Source organism: Microtus pennsylvanicus, chromosome 6, assembly GCF_037038515.1.
Source record: "Microtus pennsylvanicus isolate mMicPen1 chromosome 6, mMicPen1.hap1, whole genome shotgun sequence".
In the NCBI taxonomy this organism is placed as follows: Eukaryota; Metazoa; Chordata; class Mammalia; order Rodentia; family Cricetidae; genus Microtus; species Microtus pennsylvanicus.
In genome coordinates, this window is record NC_134584.1 from 9,132,602 (window position 1) to 9,152,802 (window position 20,201).

The 20,201-nt window shown below is 41.0% G+C and overlaps 2 protein-coding genes across 2 annotated transcripts in view; one reads left to right on the plus strand and one right to left on the minus strand.

Annotated features, from left to right (window-relative positions):
- Positions 1–20,201, minus strand: part of LOC142851751 (uncharacterized) — a 143,524-nt gene that overhangs the window by 54,804 nt on the left and 68,519 nt on the right. The window lies entirely within an intron of this gene.
- Positions 91–14,530, plus strand: LOC142851754 (uncharacterized). Its single transcript, XM_075975761.1, has 4 exons — positions 91–202; positions 5,255–5,381; positions 6,057–6,152; positions 11,771–14,530. The coding sequence occupies exons 2-4, from the start codon at positions 5,258–5,260 to the stop codon at positions 12,961–12,963; spliced, it is 1,413 nt and encodes a 470-aa protein (XP_075831876.1). The 5' UTR covers positions 91–202; positions 5,255–5,257; the 3' UTR covers positions 12,964–14,530.

A 20,201-nucleotide genomic window follows, 5' to 3' on the forward strand; every position in this document is an offset into this window, starting at 1 on the left:
TAATCTTTTGTTTATAATTTCATTCTTCCTATGGGTCATTTTTCTTTCGCGCAGATTTCTGGGAAATGTAGTCCCCGCAACTGTGACATCACAGACTGCCTTCCAGGAAACCCCACACTCTAGATCTCTACTTGTACGCGTGCCCCAAAGTTGTGCGAGAGTCCCGCCTGCTGTGCATTCCCGTTGCGTCTCTGACACGGAGGTTGGTCCAGGGTGCAGCGCAGCCTGAGGCTCTGTGCGGGCTGCGGGGCCGTCTTGGAGGGAGCGGACCCGGGCTGGCTGAAGAAGCTCAGGGAGCAGCAGCCTTGTAGGTGCTGTGCGCAACTGACTGGGACGAGGGAGGCAGGGACTGTGCCCTGAGTGATGGTTTCCTTAGGACGCCACGTGCAACCTGAGCCCGCCTTGGGCTTCTGGGACAGGAGAGCTGCCTGGGAGCGCGGAGTAGATGATAGTGCAAGGTCCAGGGTTGCAAGCTAAGGATGATCAGCTGACTGCCTGCTCCTGACGGGGAGCTGGGAGCTCACGGAGCAGCTTTGGTGGGGAAGCCTGCTTCACTTCTGACCCATTCTCGTATGGATGCTGTCGGATTTCTCCTTATTTTTTAGAGCAAACGGGTTTCTGGTCCTTTCTGTACTCTGTAGCCAGACTAGTGTAACGGTCTTGAGGTCTTGATTATGTCCATTTTCTCTGCCAGTTAAAGAATTCACAGATGAAAAACCTTTGGCGCAACAGGTCGCTGGTGGGAAATTCTGAAATGCAGACTGCCAGAATCAGCTGCTGTAGAAAAGCTTTGGCTAGGGTGAGAGAGCACACAGGCTGCAGTTGCGTGGAGTGAGGGACCCGGTGCAAAGCAGAATGCGGAACAGGAAACTGAACTGCAACTTTACCTTGGGGGCTGGGTTTTCTAACCCTTGATAGGGCTTCCATCTGTAATGTAGGATGGACTAACTGTAAAACAGGGGGATGTCTGCTTGTCCCACAATGGTTGTCCGTGTCCAGCACTCCTGTCCCTTTGCTCTTGCTGCTTCGTAACTAATTTTGCTAAGTCATTTGATGTGAAGAAGTTTGGAGATGAAGGTTTTCCAAAGGGTCATGACCCACACGTTGAGAACCACTGTCCTGGTTTAAAGACTGGGATCTGTTTTTTTCACTCACTTCTTCTAAAGGTGGTAACATTCTGTACTAGCTACGAAGAAGCTTCTAAAATAGTTCAGCTTCTGTTCCCTTGAGAAATCACTGGGTGTTCTATTCACCAAATTGCTTCATTCTGCCTGGTTCTTGAACATCTGCAGGCCTCTTTGCTATTCAACTCTGCCCTTTATTTAAAGACATTTTCAATGTCATCATTTTTTTTTCTGGAGGCTATATTTCAGTTGTCCCTAAAGTTTTGTGATGTTAAGTTTCTCCCTCTTCCCAATGGTGAAAGCACATTGGCCTTCAGAGACAAGACCCGGGATTGGAGCCGGAGCTGACCTGAAGGTCTCCTCCTGCCTAAGAGTGAATTTTCTTACTGCTGGAAGGTGCTTTGCAAGGGACAGAAGCAATAAATAGCCCTGCTTAGCTGTTGTATCTGTGAAACACAGCTATGACCAGTGCGGCCTCGTCCGTAAAGGTGCCCCAGTGCCTCCCACATCTCGGCATTAGCAGCAGTTGTCTCTGATGACTCCTTAGTTCTTAAGTTACAGAGGAGAGCATACTGGAGCACTAAAGCATCACAGTTGCTAACTGCATTCCAGATGCTTTTCCCTAGACCTACACCAAAGTGTAGCTGTCACTGCCTGTTAAAGACACTGCTCACTGCAGCACAGAGAGCATTACGGAAAACTAAAATGTTCAGATCCAGAGAACTATTGTCTTGTGATGCCCTGATCCAGTAGATACACCACACCACAATTCCTGTGCAGAAGGTCAGGGAATATGTCTGCAGAGGGTCCATATTGATCATGAGAGCCAGGGTCCAGGAAGTCTGTTGTAGGTGGTGCTTTCCAGAAAGGGAAGGGAAGCTGCGCCCATGACACCCCAACAATATGACTGCTTGAACAAGCCCTGAACAATGGCAGTGGCACAAGATCCCCTGCAGGGGGCAGTCTGCTGGCTAACAGAGAAGTATAGGCACATAGGACTGCTAAGAGAGGAGAATTAGTCTTCCCCAGGGCTGAGCCCACTCACTATTCATCCAGTAACAAGTGGTCAATCCCCAAAACATACATACAGAATAGGCCACTCATATTTTTGCACTTATGTGTAGTGTGTGTGTGTATGTGCGCATATATATATATATAGAGAGAGAGAGAGAGAGAAAGAGAGAGAGCTATATTTTTGTGCTGTGTCTGTGCATGTGTGTAACAATAATAATTAGAGAAGAATATACCATATATTTGAGACAGTTGGGGGACATGAGAGAAGTTGCATTGAGGAGATAGAGGGGTATATCATACACACACACACAAACGCACGCACACACACATATATACACACACATCCTCTTTTTGGTTTTCTGAGACAGGGTTTCTCTGTGTGATAGCCCTACCTGTCCTAGAAGTAGCTCTGCCTGCCTCTGCCTCCCAAGTGCTGGGATTAAAGGCATGCACTACCATTGCCCAGTTACATACTTATATTTTAGTAATTTTTCAGAAAAAAAGATAGTCTTACTAATTGTGACAGTTGGTAAAACTGGAAGCTATTTCAGGTAGATACATGTAAATTACACATGATCTCATCAATATGTTAAATATAATGAACTGAAGCTCATATAAAAGAGAAATATGTTAAACATCGAGAATTGTAAAGCTGGACCCGTATCATTCCCATCAACACAGTGGACTTTTCTAAGATCCCCCGTATGTTCTGCAAGAAATGTTGCCAGGACCAACCCCATGTAAAATGATACAGTACAAGAAGATCAAGGATTCTTTGTATGCCCAGGGAAAGCAGTGCTGGGGCAGGAAACAGAGTGGCTATGATGGGTAGACAGCCTATTTTCCAGAAAAATGCTAAAACCACAACAGAGATGGTGCTGAGGCTGGAGTGTGTTGAGCCAAACTGCAGATTAATAGGGTGCTGGGAGGCATTTAGAAGAGAAATGGGACAGGTGATCCATTTTTAAGCTGATCTTGTTATGAAGACAATAAAATCATAAGCTTAAAAAAATAAAAAAAATCATAAAGCACAGGAGTTGGAGATGTAATGATTTCTTCAATGGACCAGTGGCATCAGGAAGCCAACACCTGGGGACTTCCTTGTTGTGGAATAATAGTTTAGCTATGTAAAGATGTGTTGCATTTGTTTACCTTGCCTGCCTAAGGGGCCTGATTGGTCTGAGATAAAACTAAATGGCCAATAGCTAATGAGGAGATATAGGTAAGACTTCCCATCAGAGAAGAAGAGGAAGAGGAGACAGAGACAGAGGGGCCACCCAGCCAGACCAACAAGACGTAGAAAAGCAGGACGGGCAGAAGGAAAGAAAAGTTAAAGTTCTGAAGCAAAACAGATGCTTAGAAATGGGTTAAATTAAATTCTAAGAGCTAGTGGAACAAGGATAAGCTAAAGACCAGCTTTCATAATTAATGATAAGTCTCTGTTTCAGTACTTGGGAGCTAGTTGGTGGCCCAAAGAAAATTGCCTACTATACTTGTGAACAGTGACTCTGGAACAGGGTAAAGGGAGTGAGAAGTCCCAGTACCTTTTCCCGGATGCTGGATGTCTGTAGGCATTATGAAGGCTATTTTTTTACAGACAGAGTTTCTCTGTAGCTTTGGAGCCTGTCCTGGAACTAACTCTGTAGACCAGCCTGGCCTCGAACTCACAGAGATCCGGCTGCCTCTGCCTCCTGAGTGCTGGAATTAAAGGCGTGCGCCACCACCACCTAGCTTGAAGAGTACATTTTACAAACCTGGAAGATAGTGTTTGAAGTGACCATTCAAAATTGAGAGACAGGATCTTAACCATGAAATTATTCCAAAATATCTCATTATTACATAAATTGCTGGCATTTTCTGTATTGATGTAAAGGAAAACTAATGTGTGACTTTTTTATAGATCATCCTGGGACTTTACTCAATAAAATATGAAGAGCATAAATTCTAAAATTAGGAAATTTTGAAATGTGAAAATAGCATCAGCAATTATTTTTCTCAGCTATGCACACTGATGCTCAGGTGTCGTGTGTACAAACATGCTTAGGAATACCGCAGCCCACTTCAGTACCTGCCAGAGAAAAGATAGGAAGGGAAAATGACAAAAACATCAAGTGATGTGTATTCTATTCTAAATATCAAGCAGTGTTGTTAGTCTTATTTTTGCCCATTTTCCCATATGATCAGATACTTAAATGATATTTACTCTGTGAGTTCCTCCCCTTGCCTGCTCTTCTAATGTCCCGTGTCCCTGTCATCTGCATCATTACTGAACTCTGTAGAAATCCTGAGCCCACAGCACAGCCAGAGCTGCTGCAGCAGACTCTGTATTTTCATTCCACTTCACTGCCATGATTGTGCGCATGAACTGTTGAGAAATCCCTTCTCCCTCACCGTGACTTTCTCCTGTGAGGAATGCATACGTGTGTGGTGTGCAGTAGCACATGGGACTAAGTGCATGTGCTGTGGATGCATTCATTTTATATTTGTGTCTGAAATGTATCATGTCCAGCTGGGCTTATGGGATTGTTTACCTTGTTTTTCCTTCTGGCGGGTCCAGTGTGAGATCATGTGACCACTTCAGATGTGTCTGAGGAACATTAATACCCAATGTAAGAAGCATTTCTAACTGTCTTTCATCCTGGGAAAAATCTAGATTTGTGTCCACAGACACATGATACCTGTGTTAGGTTTTCTATTGTTGTGATAAAGACCATGACAAAATACAGCTCAGAGAAGAAAGCATTTATTTTGGACTACACCCTCAGATAACAGGCCATCACTGAGGTAAGTCAAGGCAGGAACCTGAGGTAAGAATTGGAGCCGAGGCCACTTGCCCAGCGAGCATTCCTATACTGGATAGAACTGCGTGCTCAGGGGAGTGGCACCGCCCATAGTGGGCTGTGCTGTGTTCTAGCAATCATTAGTTAAGAAAATGCTATAGGCCTCCCTACAAAACAGTCTTAGGGAGACATTTTCTCAATTATGCTTTTCTCTTCTCAAATGGCCCCAGCTAGTGTTCAGTTCACAAGAAAACTATCCAGCCCAATGTATCTTAGTATTTCTATTATTAATGGTTTTAATTAAAGTGTGATATCATTCACTGATCTTTATTTCAGGAAATGCTGTCCTTCTCAGATGTGGCCATCGAGTTCTCTCCAGAAGAGAGGGAATGCCTGGAGCCTGCTCAATGGAATCTGTACAGGGATGTGATGTTGGAGAATTACAGCCACCTTGAGTTCCTGGGTGAGCATCTCCTCTATAGTGACTTCTTATTTCACCATCAACATATAGCTTACTCCTTCTGTACATTATCTCTTGAGAACATTTCAACAGTGGGAGTCCTATCCCTCAATTTCAGAAAATTAGGGAGATTTCTGTGTTTAGTATCACTTTGGGACTGGAGAGATTGCTCAGTAGTTAAGAGCACTGACTGCTCTTTTAGAGGACCAGAGTTCAATTCCTAGCATGGCAGCTTATTACTGTCTATAATTCTAAGATGTGACATCCTTACAAAGACATACATGCAGGCAAAACACCAAAAAAAATTAAATTAAATTACTAAAAAAACCATTTCACTTTTCTCTTTTCGTGTCTAGCCTTTCTGTGTTGGTTAGTTGTTCCCTTTAGTCTAGTGGTACTGTTAAAAATTCAATGGCATGGCACACGGAGCATACTTTTTAGTTAAAGTGTTACAGAATTCTGCTTTATTACTTGTTTCCATTAAATGAAACTCAGAATCTGGATGTTATAAATTAATTTATGTACTGTACTGATCTTGTCAGAGAACATTTTAGAATCTGATTATCTGTAACCATTTATTACTTCACCTCTTTCCTTATAAATGGTGTATTGGAAGGGGCATGCCAATTCCCAGTAGAAGGACACTCAAACAGTCTTGTTTCCTTTTTCTATAATCAGGTCTTGCTGTTTCTAAGCCACACCTGGTGACATTTCTGGAGCAAAGACAAGGGCCTTCAAGCGGGAAGAGACAAGCAGCAGCTAGCGTGCACCCAGGTGTGTGGGACTGAGGGGTTTAGTGGCAGAGTTGAGGTCCAAGTATCCAACAGAAAGTGAGGCTTTGCCATGTGCCTTGAAACATGATACCATGGGAAGCATTCTTTAGGTCTCTCCTTCAGGTCTTTGTTGTCAAAGCACACCTCTCAGACGCTTATGATGGTTTAAGTCTCTTAAGCTTTGTATCTCCCCAAAAGCAAGGTGTGCTTTTATTTAAAGTGACCTCCAAGGTTTTTCTTTTTGTTGATTCCCCATTGTCATGTAAGACTCAGGGAACAACTCAGTTCTGGTTAGACTGAGAGTCATTTATTTGTAGAGGCTGAGAGCAGACTCATGTGAGCATGATTGGGTTTATAAAGCTGAACCTACAATTCCATCATAGAGAGGCAGGCAGTGACAGAGGGCCATTAAGTACAATAACTTAACAGAAGCTGTTTGGTTGTTTTTTTAAAAAACCTTTTTACTACCAGTTACTTCAGCATTACCTGATCATTAGACCTAGGAAGAGTAGGACAGGATGACCTACAAGGTCTTACACTGTTGATTCAGGGACACCCATCAAACCAGTCTGGGCACAGTGATTATGTGCCTCTTTTATGGCAGTTAGTGAGTTGTAATTCTCCATTTGGGGGGATATATATATATTTTTTCAAGTTAATATGTTTATCATATGTTACGTCTGCTTTTGTTTTGTTTGGTTTTGGTTTTTATTTTTCAAGACAAGGTTTCTCTGTATATTTCTAACTGTCCTGGAACTAGCTCTCTATTCCAGGCTGGCCTCCACCTCACAGAGAACCACCTGCCTCTGCCTCCCACTTGTTGGGATTAAAGGCATACACCTCCACCACTCGGCTTCTTATTGTTATTTGGATATATTCTAGTCACAAGTTGTGAAAGAAATTAAAGACTTTTGTGTATAAACCCAATATTCTCAGATATGTCAGAGCTAGTAAAATGTTTTGTTTCATATCTTGTCAGGATAACCACTTTTGTTAGCCCTATAGGAAGTATCATGGCTAATATTACCATGAGTTCAATTGGACAGAGGTCTTGTGTTCCCTTCTTTCGAGGTCTTCTGTTGATTCTCAAACTCTTGCAAGTGTTTATTTTCATTGGCTTGAAGATTTGTAATGGAAGCAGTGCTGAGGAGTGTGCACAAAGCTTTTTGTTGGGACCATGATCACCTTTGTCCCACCAGCCATTCCCAAATAACTACTCAGAGACTCAATATTAATTATAAATATTCAGCTGATAGCTAAGGGTTATTATTAACTAGTGCTTGCATTTTAAATTAACCTATATGTCTTTTTTACACTGTGCCATGTGGTGGTACCTTTTCTCCATATGGCATGTTTTTCTTTTCTCTGCATCCTTTTTACTCCTCTGCCTCAGCCCTTCCTCTTCCCAGCAGTCTGCCTTGAAATTCTTGCCTATCTTTGGGGTAATCAGCTTTTTATTAACAATGAAAGCAACACATCTTCACAGTGTGCAGAAGGATTATTCCACAGCATTTACCCCTTTCTGTTTAACTAAAAAGGAAGGTTTTAATTTTCACACAGTAAAACTTTATATAACAAGACCAGTTGTCAAGTAATCATTATAGTTACAATAGCCAGTTCTTTTTTTATTTGGCAAATTTAGAGGAAATATTTTATTATCTATTTTATCTTTGTGAGTCAAAAATGTTTTTTAATCTAATTTTCTTTTTATCATAACTAAGGAAAACTTTAAGTCTAATTATTTAGTCTTAAATTCTATCAAGGACCCAGAAGGGTGAAATGTTACCTAACAACGGTTACATCTGGCTGCCTGGACAGTTAATCAAAGTTCTTCTGTAACATTGGGGCATTCATCTTTGGCCTAAAAAACTAGTAAAAGTAGTAGACTGTTTTTAAACTTTATTTTTTTAAAGATTTTTTAAATTCTTTTTTATTGAGCTATAGATTTAACCCCCTCTCACCTTCCTTCCTCCGCCTCTCCCAATAAACCCTCCCCCTTGTGCCCACTCCACACTCAGGAGATCTTGAAAATACTTCCTTTTGTTTTGTTTTTTGTTTGTTTGTTGAGATAGGGTTTCTCTGTGTACTTTTGGCTGTCCTGCATCTTACTCTGTGTACCAGGTTGGCCTTGAACCTACAGAGATCCACCTGCTTCTGCCTTCCAAGTTCTGGGATTAAAGGTGTATGCTACTATACCTGGCTTCCACCAGGCATTTTTGAGAAGGAGGGAATTTTAAGGACTATCCTTCCTTGTCTTGGCAAAGTTTGACAGTCACTTTCTTTTGTGTCCTGCTGGTCTAGTTTGGACACTATGCTGTTATCCATTGAGGCAAGGGCAGGTAGCATGAATTCTAATTGATCTTCATAATAAAAATCCCAAATCAGATATTGGGAGTAAATGATGCAAGATCAAAGAAGTAAATAAGCCAGCCATTAGACTTCTTACTTCTACCAAATCCTCAGACTGAAAGGGACCAAACTCTTGTGTCCATCTACCTTATCTCTCTCTGCCCAGGTAAATCACTTTCTGTTTCTTCCCCCCCAAGGTCTGGGATTAAAGGTGTGTGCCACTACTGTCTGGTCACTCTGGTTAATTAGTGGCTGATCTTTATGATGATACAAACTTTATTTGTTAAAGCACAAACAAAATATCACATTTCCCACTTTTTGTCTGAAATAAAAAAGGTTATAACTTACATAAGAAAAAATATATACAATAAGTACAATAACTATATACAATATATACAGTCAATAATTACATCAACAATGTCCATAAACAATGGACAAATTCAGAGAAAATACTCTATTATCTATTCTGTCTTTGTGATTCCAAAATGATATACCTAATTCACTTTCTATTAAAACTTTCATTACTAAAATTATCTTTTAATACTCTCTCCCCCATACACTTTAAACTTCTTTAGTGCATCTCTTTTCTGAATCTGGTAACAAGGAAAACTGTAACTATCAACTCCATCAGAGATTTGACAAGGAAATAATATTACCTGAGTAAACAGGAAGTGCAAGCAAGTGACTTCCAAAAAATGCGAGAAATGATGGAAACAACTGACTGCCTGGACAATCAACCAAGGTTCCTCTGCAAGGTGGATGATTCTGTCTTCAGCCTAGCATATCTGACCAACTTTTCTGTGAATCAGGATATTCTGAAAGGCTGTCCCACCTTGTGTTGGCAAAATTTGGCAGTCTTTTCTTTTGTGTCCTACATACCTACAATACTGCAGACGTACATTAAGTAGCTTGTATCATCATAAAGAATGCTTTAAGGGGAGCTCAGCGCCAGGGATGAGGAGGTTATAGAGTAGTAGACATGGAGAGATTCCCAGGCCCACTAATACAGCCTGAGAAACGATATTGGCACTGCTCATGGAGGACAGACAGAAGGACAGAGGAACTCACAGCTTCCAGTTGTCTTGAATCCAAAGTGAGCTAAGAGATGGGCTGACTCTCAGTTCCACAAGGGTCATCAGGGAAAGCAAGAAATAAGGCACAGAACAATAGCTGAGACAACATAATGGAAGGGAGGGGAGTATGCAAAATCACTCATTCAGCATCCACAGAAATGACAAAGGATGTGGATTTAACTGAAAATTTTTATCTGTTACATCTTCAGTCAACATCTTTACTCTTAGAAGAATGCTAGGGAAGGAGTCTTTGTCAGGATTTTTTACCAGAATCTGGACCAGACAAAAATACCCACACCTGCCCCATTGGAGGATCAGAACAAGGTTGGGTTTGTGTCAGGAAGGAAATACATTGGTCATCCCAGCACTGTCTAATCCTAGTTTAATTGGGTTTATAAAGCCAAGCCTACAATTACATCATACCAGACACAGGCTGGGAGTCTAAAATCGAAACGTTTAGTTCCATTGACTCAAACAATTTGTTCTAGGAATAGATAGGACACATTGATAAAGTCCATAATGACAGTGTAAGATTATAAACTATCTATGAGTTGTGCTCTGTACATTTCCACTTTATTGGTAAACACAAGCTTCTTGTTTTCATGCCTTGTTCATTGTTTCTCTGTTTAGTGCACAATAGCTGTTTTGTCTTAGAAATATGTAATTTTATTGTCTGGCATGGTGGCTTTCTTCACCGATCCCAGCCTTTGGGAGGCAGAGGTAGGTGAATCTCTAAATTTGTGACCAGCCTGGTCTAGATTGTGAGCTCCAGGACATGGAGAATCCTTGTCTTCAAACAGCAAAAACAAAAAAAGAAATAAGTAATTTTTAATCTACTCATTGACAAATATGCTGTCTTAGCAAAATTTGTGTAATATCCAGGTGAACTTGAAGTTTTTTTTTTTTTTGTGGTTTTTTCGAGACAGGGTTTCTCTGTGGTTTTGGAGCCTGTCCTGGAACTAGCTTTTGTAGACCAGGCTAGTCTCAAACTCACAGAGATGCGCCTGCCTCTGCCTCCCGAGTGCTGGGATTAAAGGCGTGCGCCACCACCGCCCGGCTTGAAGTTTTTTTTAAATTGTGACTTGATATGTTTGAGGTATATACTTTCTTGTTGTCCAAAAAAACATAAAAATACTGACCTGACTTTTTGATCTATAAATTTAATCTCTTCTTGAACCATCTACTTCTTGTACAACTTATCTTTTGTGCCTTTCAAAATAAAATTATATGTGGAGATAAAGTTTGTATTTAGATGGTGCTGACATTCACACAGCCACAGTTAACTATCTCCTTTCCCGGATTGGCTAATTTATAATTTCATGAGTGTCCAGACATAGAATTCCTCTATTGTTTAATGGGTTTATTTCTGTCAGTAAAATGCCCAATGCCCTTACAAATTACTTTGCTATTAAACTTCGAATAATATGCCATTATGTCTATGTTCTATTTGGATATGCCCTTATTCTAGTAGAAGGATAGATTATTTCTACCTCCAATATTTTATCATCTATACTTAGTGCCTAGAGATTTTAAAATATACTGTAGTTTCTTGTGGTGATATTTTGTTTATAATCTAACAAATGAAGCTTGCCTTAAAATCAGGGTGTAGAGCTAGCCACACTAGTTAGCCATAGAGGCTAGGTAGTGGTGGCATAGACCATTAATGCTAGCACTTGGGAAACAGAGGCAGATGGATCTCTTTTAGTTCAAGGCTACATAAAATTGATTCAGTCTAAAAGAGAAACAGAGCCAAGCGGTGGTGGCTCACACCTTCAATCCCAGTATTTGGGAGCCATACACCTTTAATCCTAACACTAAGCAGGTGGAGATAGGAAGAGATATGGCTGGACCAAGAGAGGAATATAAGACAGGAGGCTACAGGAGCTCATTGCAGACTTAGGAGCAGCGAGTCTCAGGATGAAGTCTGAGGAGGCAATCTAGGAACATTTTGTCTAATGCCCTTTGTCTGGGCATTAGTAGAGGTAAGGACTCTAGTGGCTGGCCGCTCTGCTTCTCTGACCCTTCAGCTTGCACCCCCGATAGCTGACTCCAAGTTTTTATTGTTGAGAACAATTAGAATTCCTGCTACAGTTTATCACTGATGCTTCAATATGTTTGAGTAAATGTTTCCTTTTAAATAGATAAAGTATGAAGAATATTTTCTAGCCTTTGTTCATGTCTCAACTTGGCTCAACAGGAACAAGACTCAGTGAGTATCACGTTTACAATAAGGCCATTGACTGTAACTCACTACACATTCAACACCGGAGAATTCATAGAAGGGAGAAACGCTACAAGTGTGAAGAATGTGGTAAGGCCCTTAGTTCTTATAAAACACTTTCTATACACAAGAGACTTCACACTGGAGAAAAACCCTTCACCTGTAAAGAATGTCACAAGGCCTTCTGTACTCGCTCATCACTTTTTATACATCAGAAAGATCATACTGATGAAAAAACCTACAAGTGTGAAGACTGTGGCAGATCATTTTACTATCTTTCAATGCTGAAGCAACATCAGAGAATTCATTCTGGGGAGAAACCCTACAAGTGTGAAGAATGTGGCAGGGCTTTTTATGACCCTTCCTTACTGAAAAAGCATCAAAGCACTCCTTGTGGAGGGAAACCATACCAGTGTGAAGAGTGTCAGCAGACGTTTCTTTATCACTCATCCCTTAAGAACCACAAGGCAGTTCACACTGGAGAGAAACTCCGCAGGCGGAAAGTGCGAGGGAAAGGATTTATTAGGCCTGCCTTCCTCTTTGAGGACAAGGCAGCTCATACTGCAGAGAAAACGTACACATGTGCAGAGTGTGGCAAGTATTTTTACTCTGGTTCATCCCTTAAAAAACATCAAATCATCCATTCTGAAGACAGTCGTCCCTACTCGTGTGCAGTGTGTGGCAAAAGGTTCTCCTCCTTTGCACACCTTCATCAACACAAGACAGTCCACACTGGAGAGAAGCCATACAAGTGTGAGGAGTGTGGCAAATATTTTACCAAACGTTCATCCCTTAGGCGACATCAACCAATTCACTGTGAAGACAATCCATACAAGTGTAAAGTGTGTGGCAAAAGGTTTTCCTACTTTTCACGACTTCATCAACATCAGAGAGTCCACACTGGAGAGAAGCCATATAAGTGTGAGGAGTGTGGCAAATGTTTTTCTACATGTTCAACCCTTAGGCGACATCAAACAATCCATTCTGAAGACAATCCCTACAAGTGTGCAGAGTGTGGCAAACGGTATTACCGTTCTAGGGATTTTCAGGAACATCAATCAATTCATACTGGAAAGAAACCCTACAAGTGTGAGGAATGTCACAAAGCCTTTCGTTATCATGCCTCCCTTAGGAAACACAAGAGACTTCATACTGGAGAGAACCTCTAGAAGTGTAAAGACTGTGACAGAAGGTTTTCCTCATCTTCAACACTTAGATGACATAAAACAAAAACAAAAATTTATTCTGAAGACAATTCGTAAAAGTGTGGGGAATGTAGCAAAGACTTTGCGAATCTTTATAGCCTTACTCAACACATGATATAGTTCATACAGAAGAGAAATCCTACAAATGCCTTAAAAGTTTACTTCATCAACCCTTAAAACACATCAAATGAGTCATAATCACTCCATGATTGTGTAAAGTGTAGTAAAAATCTTCGCTAACAATTCAGATCTTACCCAACTCTAATGAATCCATGGTGGAGAATATTAAGTTAATCATTTTGGATGTCAACATGAACATCTAACATAGAACAACTCAAATGCTAAGAATGTCATCAGAGAACAGCAGAGACTTCTCTTTGCTCACAACAGTTTGTTCAAGCAATGTGTTTAAAGCTTGCCTTTATTAATAAGTCTCCATCTTCTGTAACCATAAATGCTCCATGAAACCTTTCCCATGTCCTAGCTTTGTCCATTGGTCACCCGGAATCTGAGATCTGGGCTGTGGCATAGTTACTGTTGTTTTTCCCAGTGGAGTCATCTGAGCTCCTGTAACATCCCCTTGGTGTGTAAGAAGCTCTGCCTCTCTGAGCTAGCAGGTGTCCACCCAGCGTCTGGCTCTGGAATCCTTACTGGTAAATAAAGGACAGAGACAGAGCTGTAAAGGAAAAAGGCCAAGTAACACACAAAGGTCTATCAGGATTACACCCAGCTTCTCAATGGAAACTCTGAAAGTCAGAAGGTCCTCGATAGATATTCTGCAGACATTAAGAGACCATGGATGCCAGTCCAGACTACTATACACAGCAAAGCTTTTAATCACCATAGATGGAGAAAACAAGATATTCCATGATAAAATCAGCTTTAAACAATACTTATCTACAAATCTAGTCCCACAGAAAGTACTAGAAGGAATACACCAATCAAAGGAGGTTAGCTGTATCCACAAAAAACACAGGCAACAGATAACCTAACACCAACAAACCCCAAAGAATGGAAACACACACACACACACACACACACACACACACACACACACACATCACCACCAACAAAACAAAAAATAGGAGGAATTAACAATCACTGGTCATTAATATCTCTTAATATCTAATGGACTCAATTCACTTAGACAAAGGTTAATAGAATGGATATGAAAATGGGACCCATTCTGCTGCATTCAATAAACACAACTCAACTTCAAAGACAGACATTACCTCACAGTAATGGATTAGGAAAAGACTTTTCAATCAAATGGGCCTGAGAAACAAGATGGTGTAGCTATCCTAATAGCTAACAAAATGGGCTTCAAACTGAAATTATTCGAAAGAGATGGAGGACATTCATATTCATCACAGGAAAAATCCATCAAGATGAAGTCTCAGTTCGGAACATCTATACCCCAAGTACAAGGGCACCCACAGTTATAAAATAAATGTTACTAAAGTGTGTTCCTATTCTAATCCCTCATCCATACTTCTGCCTGCAATCTCAGTAATAAACTCATTGATTCCTGAACATAGGTGTGGTGATATCTTGTTTATACTCTAACAAATGAAGCTTGCCTGAAGATCAGGGTGTGGAGACATCCACTAGCTAACCAGAGAGGTCTGGAAGTCTGGACAGACAGACAGAAACTGAGATGACTGTGTAGGGAGAAGTAAATAGGTGGTAATTGGGAATTCTTAAAGGGGGGATTAGTTTTAAAAAGAGAGGAAGTTTTTTTCCCACATTAAAAATGGGAACCACTACTACAGTGGAGGGACTTAGGTCTCTGTATGATAATAAGCTGAACGGTTTGAAAATAGAACAATTAAATGAGAGGAAAACTAATTTTGATGGGATTTATGTAATGTCAATTATAAATATTATCAGTTTTATCATTTTTTTAAGAATATTTATTTATTATGTATATTATATTTTGTCTGTGTGTATGCCTGCAGGCCAGAAGAGGGCACCAGATTCCACCACAGATGGTTGTGAGCCACCATGTGGTTGCTGGGAATTGAACTCAGGACCTCTGGAAGAGCAGGCAATGCTCTTAACCTCTGAGCCAACTCTCCAGCCCCAGTTTTATCATTTTTATGTTATCACTAAAGAAGTTGGTTAATATGAGTGCTAAGATACAAGTTTTAGAAAAATTTAATAAAACAGATAATAGATATTCTGATCAGACAGAGGGATTTCATGGAGAAAAAATTTCAGTGTTGCATTATAAGATTAGAGAGAAACAGCCTGAAGTTTTCAAACAACCAACTTTAATTTTTCCAGTCATCTTACAAGAACAACTGCCAAAAGACATCCCTATGGCTGTGTAAGAGTTAATTGGACTCCTGTGGAAATGTTACCTTTAAGGAGATTCAAGGAAGTGACAGTTTCATATGGCATGTATTTACTTTTTGTGAAGCAAATGTTAAACTCATTGTCAACTTGTAGTACAATTATCCTGAAAGACTACAAAGACTTGGTTAAAGCAGTCTTGGAGCCAAGCCCTCAATTACAATGGAAGATCTTGTGGGAAGATGAGGCTAAGACCATTGAGCAATGAAGTACTGCTAGAGGTATGGAAACCTCCCTAGACCAATTTTTTGAAAAGGGAGATTATGCCGATTTACAAAAATAATCTCTATAGGATGACCACACCCTGGATTTAAGCCACACAGCAGCTTTGAATGCTTGGGATAGAAATGGAGAAGTAGGAAAGAAAATTGAGTCATTTACTAAAGTTATACAGGCCCAAAGGAAGCCTTTATGGATTTCTTACAAAGACTGACTTCATTAGTAAATAGAATAATAACAAATTCAGAAGCTAGACAAATAATAATTGAAACTCTGGCTTTTCATTACCTGAAATGATAATGCACAATGCAAAAGGGTAATTGGGCTGGTAAAGGCAAGATCAGCACCCTTGAAGGAATAAATCTGAGATACAATCAATATTGAATCTCATGACCACAATGATGTATGGATAAGAGGTGATTTCCAGAGGTTTGAAAAAAATTAAACTATCAAGTATTTCAATTACGGTAACCACAATCACCTAAAAAGGGATTGTAAACAAAGTATTCCAAGAAACAATTTTTTTCTAAGCATAATTCAAACAGAATGTCCCTTCCTTCTGGATTATGCAGAAGGTGTGACAAAGGCAGACGTTAGACAAATGAATGTAGGTCATCAAGGGACAGTCAAGGTAACCCTTTGCCATTGGGAAACTCCTTGAGGGGTCCTTCTCAGGCCCCTATGTCAAATTTGGTTCAGTCATTCCTATAACCATGGAGGAAACAGCTTCCCAGTGCAATTAAAGAACCTAGTGTCTATTATCAGAAACCATACTGCTCTCGATGATATAAAAGCTATAGAGGAGAGAAATATTTAAGGAGAAATCATAAATCAAATATTTTTTCAGACTTCTATAAATGAAAAAAGACCAAAATTAAAGGTACAAACAAATGATATTGTCATCGAAGATCTTATAGAACAGGTGCAGATGTCACGATAATTGTACCAGAATCTTGGCATCCAAATTGGCCTCTTCAGGAGGTAAATATTCAGCGTTTAGTTAGCCCAAACCATAAATTATTTTTTTGGACCAGCCGAGGAGACATGGGAAATATTGACACAACTCACATGGCTTTGTCGGGAGGGATTTTTTTAGTGATCCCTCATGAAATCCTGAGTTTACATCCTGGAAATTTTATGTGTTTATACTCCAAACAGCCTTTATACCAAAACATAAATTGAGGGTAAATTTATTAATATTCCATTTCCTAGGTAACCAGGTGAATGACTTTAGTCATGTTCACATCTTTCTATGCCCTCTCTTGGTCCCATCTTCCTGCTCTGTCTGCCAGCTCTGTCAGATAGGCCGAACTAGCATCTCTACCTCAGGCATCCTCCAAATCACAACGAAGGAGCAGAACAACTCTAGTATATCCTGACCCTGGTGACAGCCTGTCTGTGCAGCAGGTGCAAACTGTGGCCTGAGAGTTTGGTCGCCATACCATGTAAATATATGGGCCTATACACAGATCATGAGATGGGTTGGATGCTTATGGCCAGAATGACAGAGAGGACCCCAAACCTAGTCCTATAGCCCCCAAAGGGCTCCTTTTGTTGCTGGGTTCAAGCCATATAATCTCACTGGCACATTCACGCGCAATAAGATCCCAGTAGGGTCAGGACAACCTCCGTGTCAGAGACGCAACTGGAAAGCACAGCAGGGGGCTCTCGCCCATCTTTGAGCAAAACGCACCTGTAGCTAAAACGAAAGCCCAATTGGAATTTCCTGGAGGGCTTCTTGTGATGTCACAAGCACACGGACTACATATCCCAAAATTCTGTGCAAGCATCTTCTCGGAAGCCTAGTATGTAGTATGTGATCCCCGCATTCCCCCCACCCCCACCCCCGCCGCCATTCTTCTTGAATTTGTACCTGGTACTTGCTGTTTTCGTTACTTCAGTAGTGAGCCAACGTTAACGCACTCGACTGTAATGTAGACTTTGTTTTAATACGCACTACTAGAAAAAAAAATAATCCTGGTTCCTCTGTATTGAATCTCTGTGTGGGTCATACATGGAACAGACTCTGCAGCTTGAAAAATAGTTTTTGTGAGAACTTTGGAACCCAAATACTGAAGTATATGGTCAGGGGCACAGAGCGAATATAAAGCCCTGAAGAAAGTTAAACATAACTCCATAACGTTTATTGACAAAGAACTCCCATTGGCCATCGCAGGAGTTCCCACCCACCATTAAGTCCTTTGTAAAACTCAGATGTTAACATATATAAGAAATTCAGCTTTAGTGTGAGCCCTACCAGGATCTTATCAGGATCCACCTGGTTTTTCACAAACTCAGGTTCATATACACTGCTGTGAGCTCATGCTTGCCGCCCTGCTCCCATTCCAACGGGAGGGAAACAGCTCCTGGCTCAAACTGGTGTGTGTAATGACAGCTCACCCGTCATCCACTGTTGGAATTCCGTCTGCAGGTTTGGTCTGTTGTATGTTCACTTTCCGTTCCTTCTCTAATACTGAAATTCTCACGTGAGAGAATTTTGAAAGTCAGGGCATCTGCCTCGAAGTTACCTCAGCTTCTCAAAATCAGGACACAGAAATGATTTATAAAATACAAAGATATTAGAAGTATCAAATAATCTTATTGAAATTTGGCAACCAAATACCTTCCTATACACAATAACCTCTCCTCTGGAAGCCTCGGAGAGTTCCACGTTCATCTCTTCCTAGGAAAAGAAATCCACTCTCTATGTCCCTTCGACTCTAACTGATGCCAGTATGCACTCAGTTATCCCAGATACTTCTAGGCATGAGGTCACAAGGCTTTGCTGAACCTTTTAAAGTCTCTGGTTATCCTTCTGAAACCTCAATCATCCAGCAGACTGAGCAGCCAGGGATGCCAGGCCCAACTCACAGTGGCTGTGGGGTGTGGGACCCCTTTTGCTATGCTGGAGGGCTCCTTAGCGATGTGGCTCTCCAGCTAGAGAAGCCACACTGGTCCCCAGTGTCAGCTCTTTCTAGTAGGTCCCCAAGTCTTCTTCCTCTAACAGTGGGAGGATATTCCCTCTGTCCTTGAGATTCCTTTGCCCTATCACTGTGATCTGCTGGGCTTTCTGCCCCAACGAGCCTGACGACTACTCTTGCTTATGTTTCTGCCTTTACACTATAGAAAACAATTGTCTTCTGTGTGTGGGCAACATCACAAATTGATTTCCCTGTAGAGGCTCCAGAGCAGACGCAGTATAGCCAGGATGGCCCGACAAGGCCTAAGTTCCTTCATGTACCACGTCTTTTAGTGCCTTTCAACTCTGACTTTTATGGAAGGGCAGATACTGGGCCCGTAGAATTATTTATCTTGAGGCAGCCCATCATTTGACCAAGCTTAACACCCTGCAGGGCCTGGTTACTCAAGCAGACATAGCAGGAGAGATAGAAGCAGCAGACAGTCTTACATCCTTGTGATGTCACGGGGTGAACATGTAAATTGCTCCAGTAGGGCCTGTGGCCTATACAAGGGGATGGTGCTGCTCGAGCCTGGGGCGCTGTCATCTAAGAGTGTTGTAAAAGGAGGGCCTCTAGTACTAGTATTCTATTTCCCACAGCAGGAGTTTTTAAAGTATAATTATACTTGGTTTTTAATTGTATGTTATATTAAACAAACTGTTTAAATTTGTTTCGAGGTACATGCTTTGGAATATACAGTAGCATAAGCAGAAGGCTAGAGAATGAGAGACATAAATTAGCCTCTTCCAATCTCATATCTGTAAATAAATTTCATCTGGACTTAGTATGACTAGAAACACAATTCTGGGCACACTACAGACATTTATTCATTCAGAAGGTGAGTTCCTATTATCTTCAAGGTTTTAATTGCCCGTAACAGTTTACAGTAACTTAGTAAACTCAAGACTGAGATGACTTTTCGGGTCTGCCTCAACAGCAAAGCAAGATCTGCACCTACAGTGTCTCATACTTGATGATCCCTTAGCCAGTAATCAAACGCATCCTTTCTGCTGAGTGAGTGCAATTGACTTTGGTCCTTATTTCAATATGGGTCAAGGTTTCTTTGACATGACAGTTGGAGTCACATGAGAAATGGTGTTAGGAACTTAAAGAAAATAAGGAATTCTTTATCCTAGAATCAAATATGATTGATAATGTGTTCTGTTAGCATTTCCTGGGAAGACAAATGGAAATGCCCATTCAGCCCAGATCGGCATCAATGTAGACCATCTCACCAGATTCCAACTTAGTGAGAAATATGGGTCTATGGAGATTCTTACACACCCTGGGGAGACGTTATTACAGGAGCTTGTGTGACTCCCCACTTCCCCGGGAAACATAACAGTAACTCTGCCACAGCCCACATCTCAGATTTAGGGCACCTGACAGACAAAGTTATGACATGGTAACAGTTTCATGGCACATTTATAGATACAGAAGAAAGAAACTCATCAAGGCAAGTTTCAAACACACTGCTTGAATAAACTGGTGTGGAGATCACAGCAAAGGGAAGTCTGTACTGTCGTCTGATGACATGCTTAACATTTGTGCTCCTGGAAATTAGATGCTCATGTCGATATTCAAAATGATTAACCTAATATTCTCCACTATGAATTCGTTAGAGTTGGATAAGATCTAAATGATTAGCAAAGATTTTATCACACCCCA

Excerpts from the sequence above, each read along its gene's own strand:
- LOC142851754 (XM_075975761.1), top strand. The coding sequence starts at position 5,258 with ATGCTGTCCTTCTCAGATGTGGCCATCGAGTTCTCTCCAGAAGAGAGG. Across the intron at positions 5,382-6,056 it reads CAGCCACCTTGAGTTCCTGG|GTCTTGCTGTTTCTAAGCCA; the intron begins GTGAGCATCTCC and ends TTCTATAATCAG. Across the intron at positions 6,153-11,770 it reads AGCAGCTAGCGTGCACCCAG|GAACAAGACTCAGTGAGTAT; the intron begins GTGTGTGGGACT and ends TTGGCTCAACAG.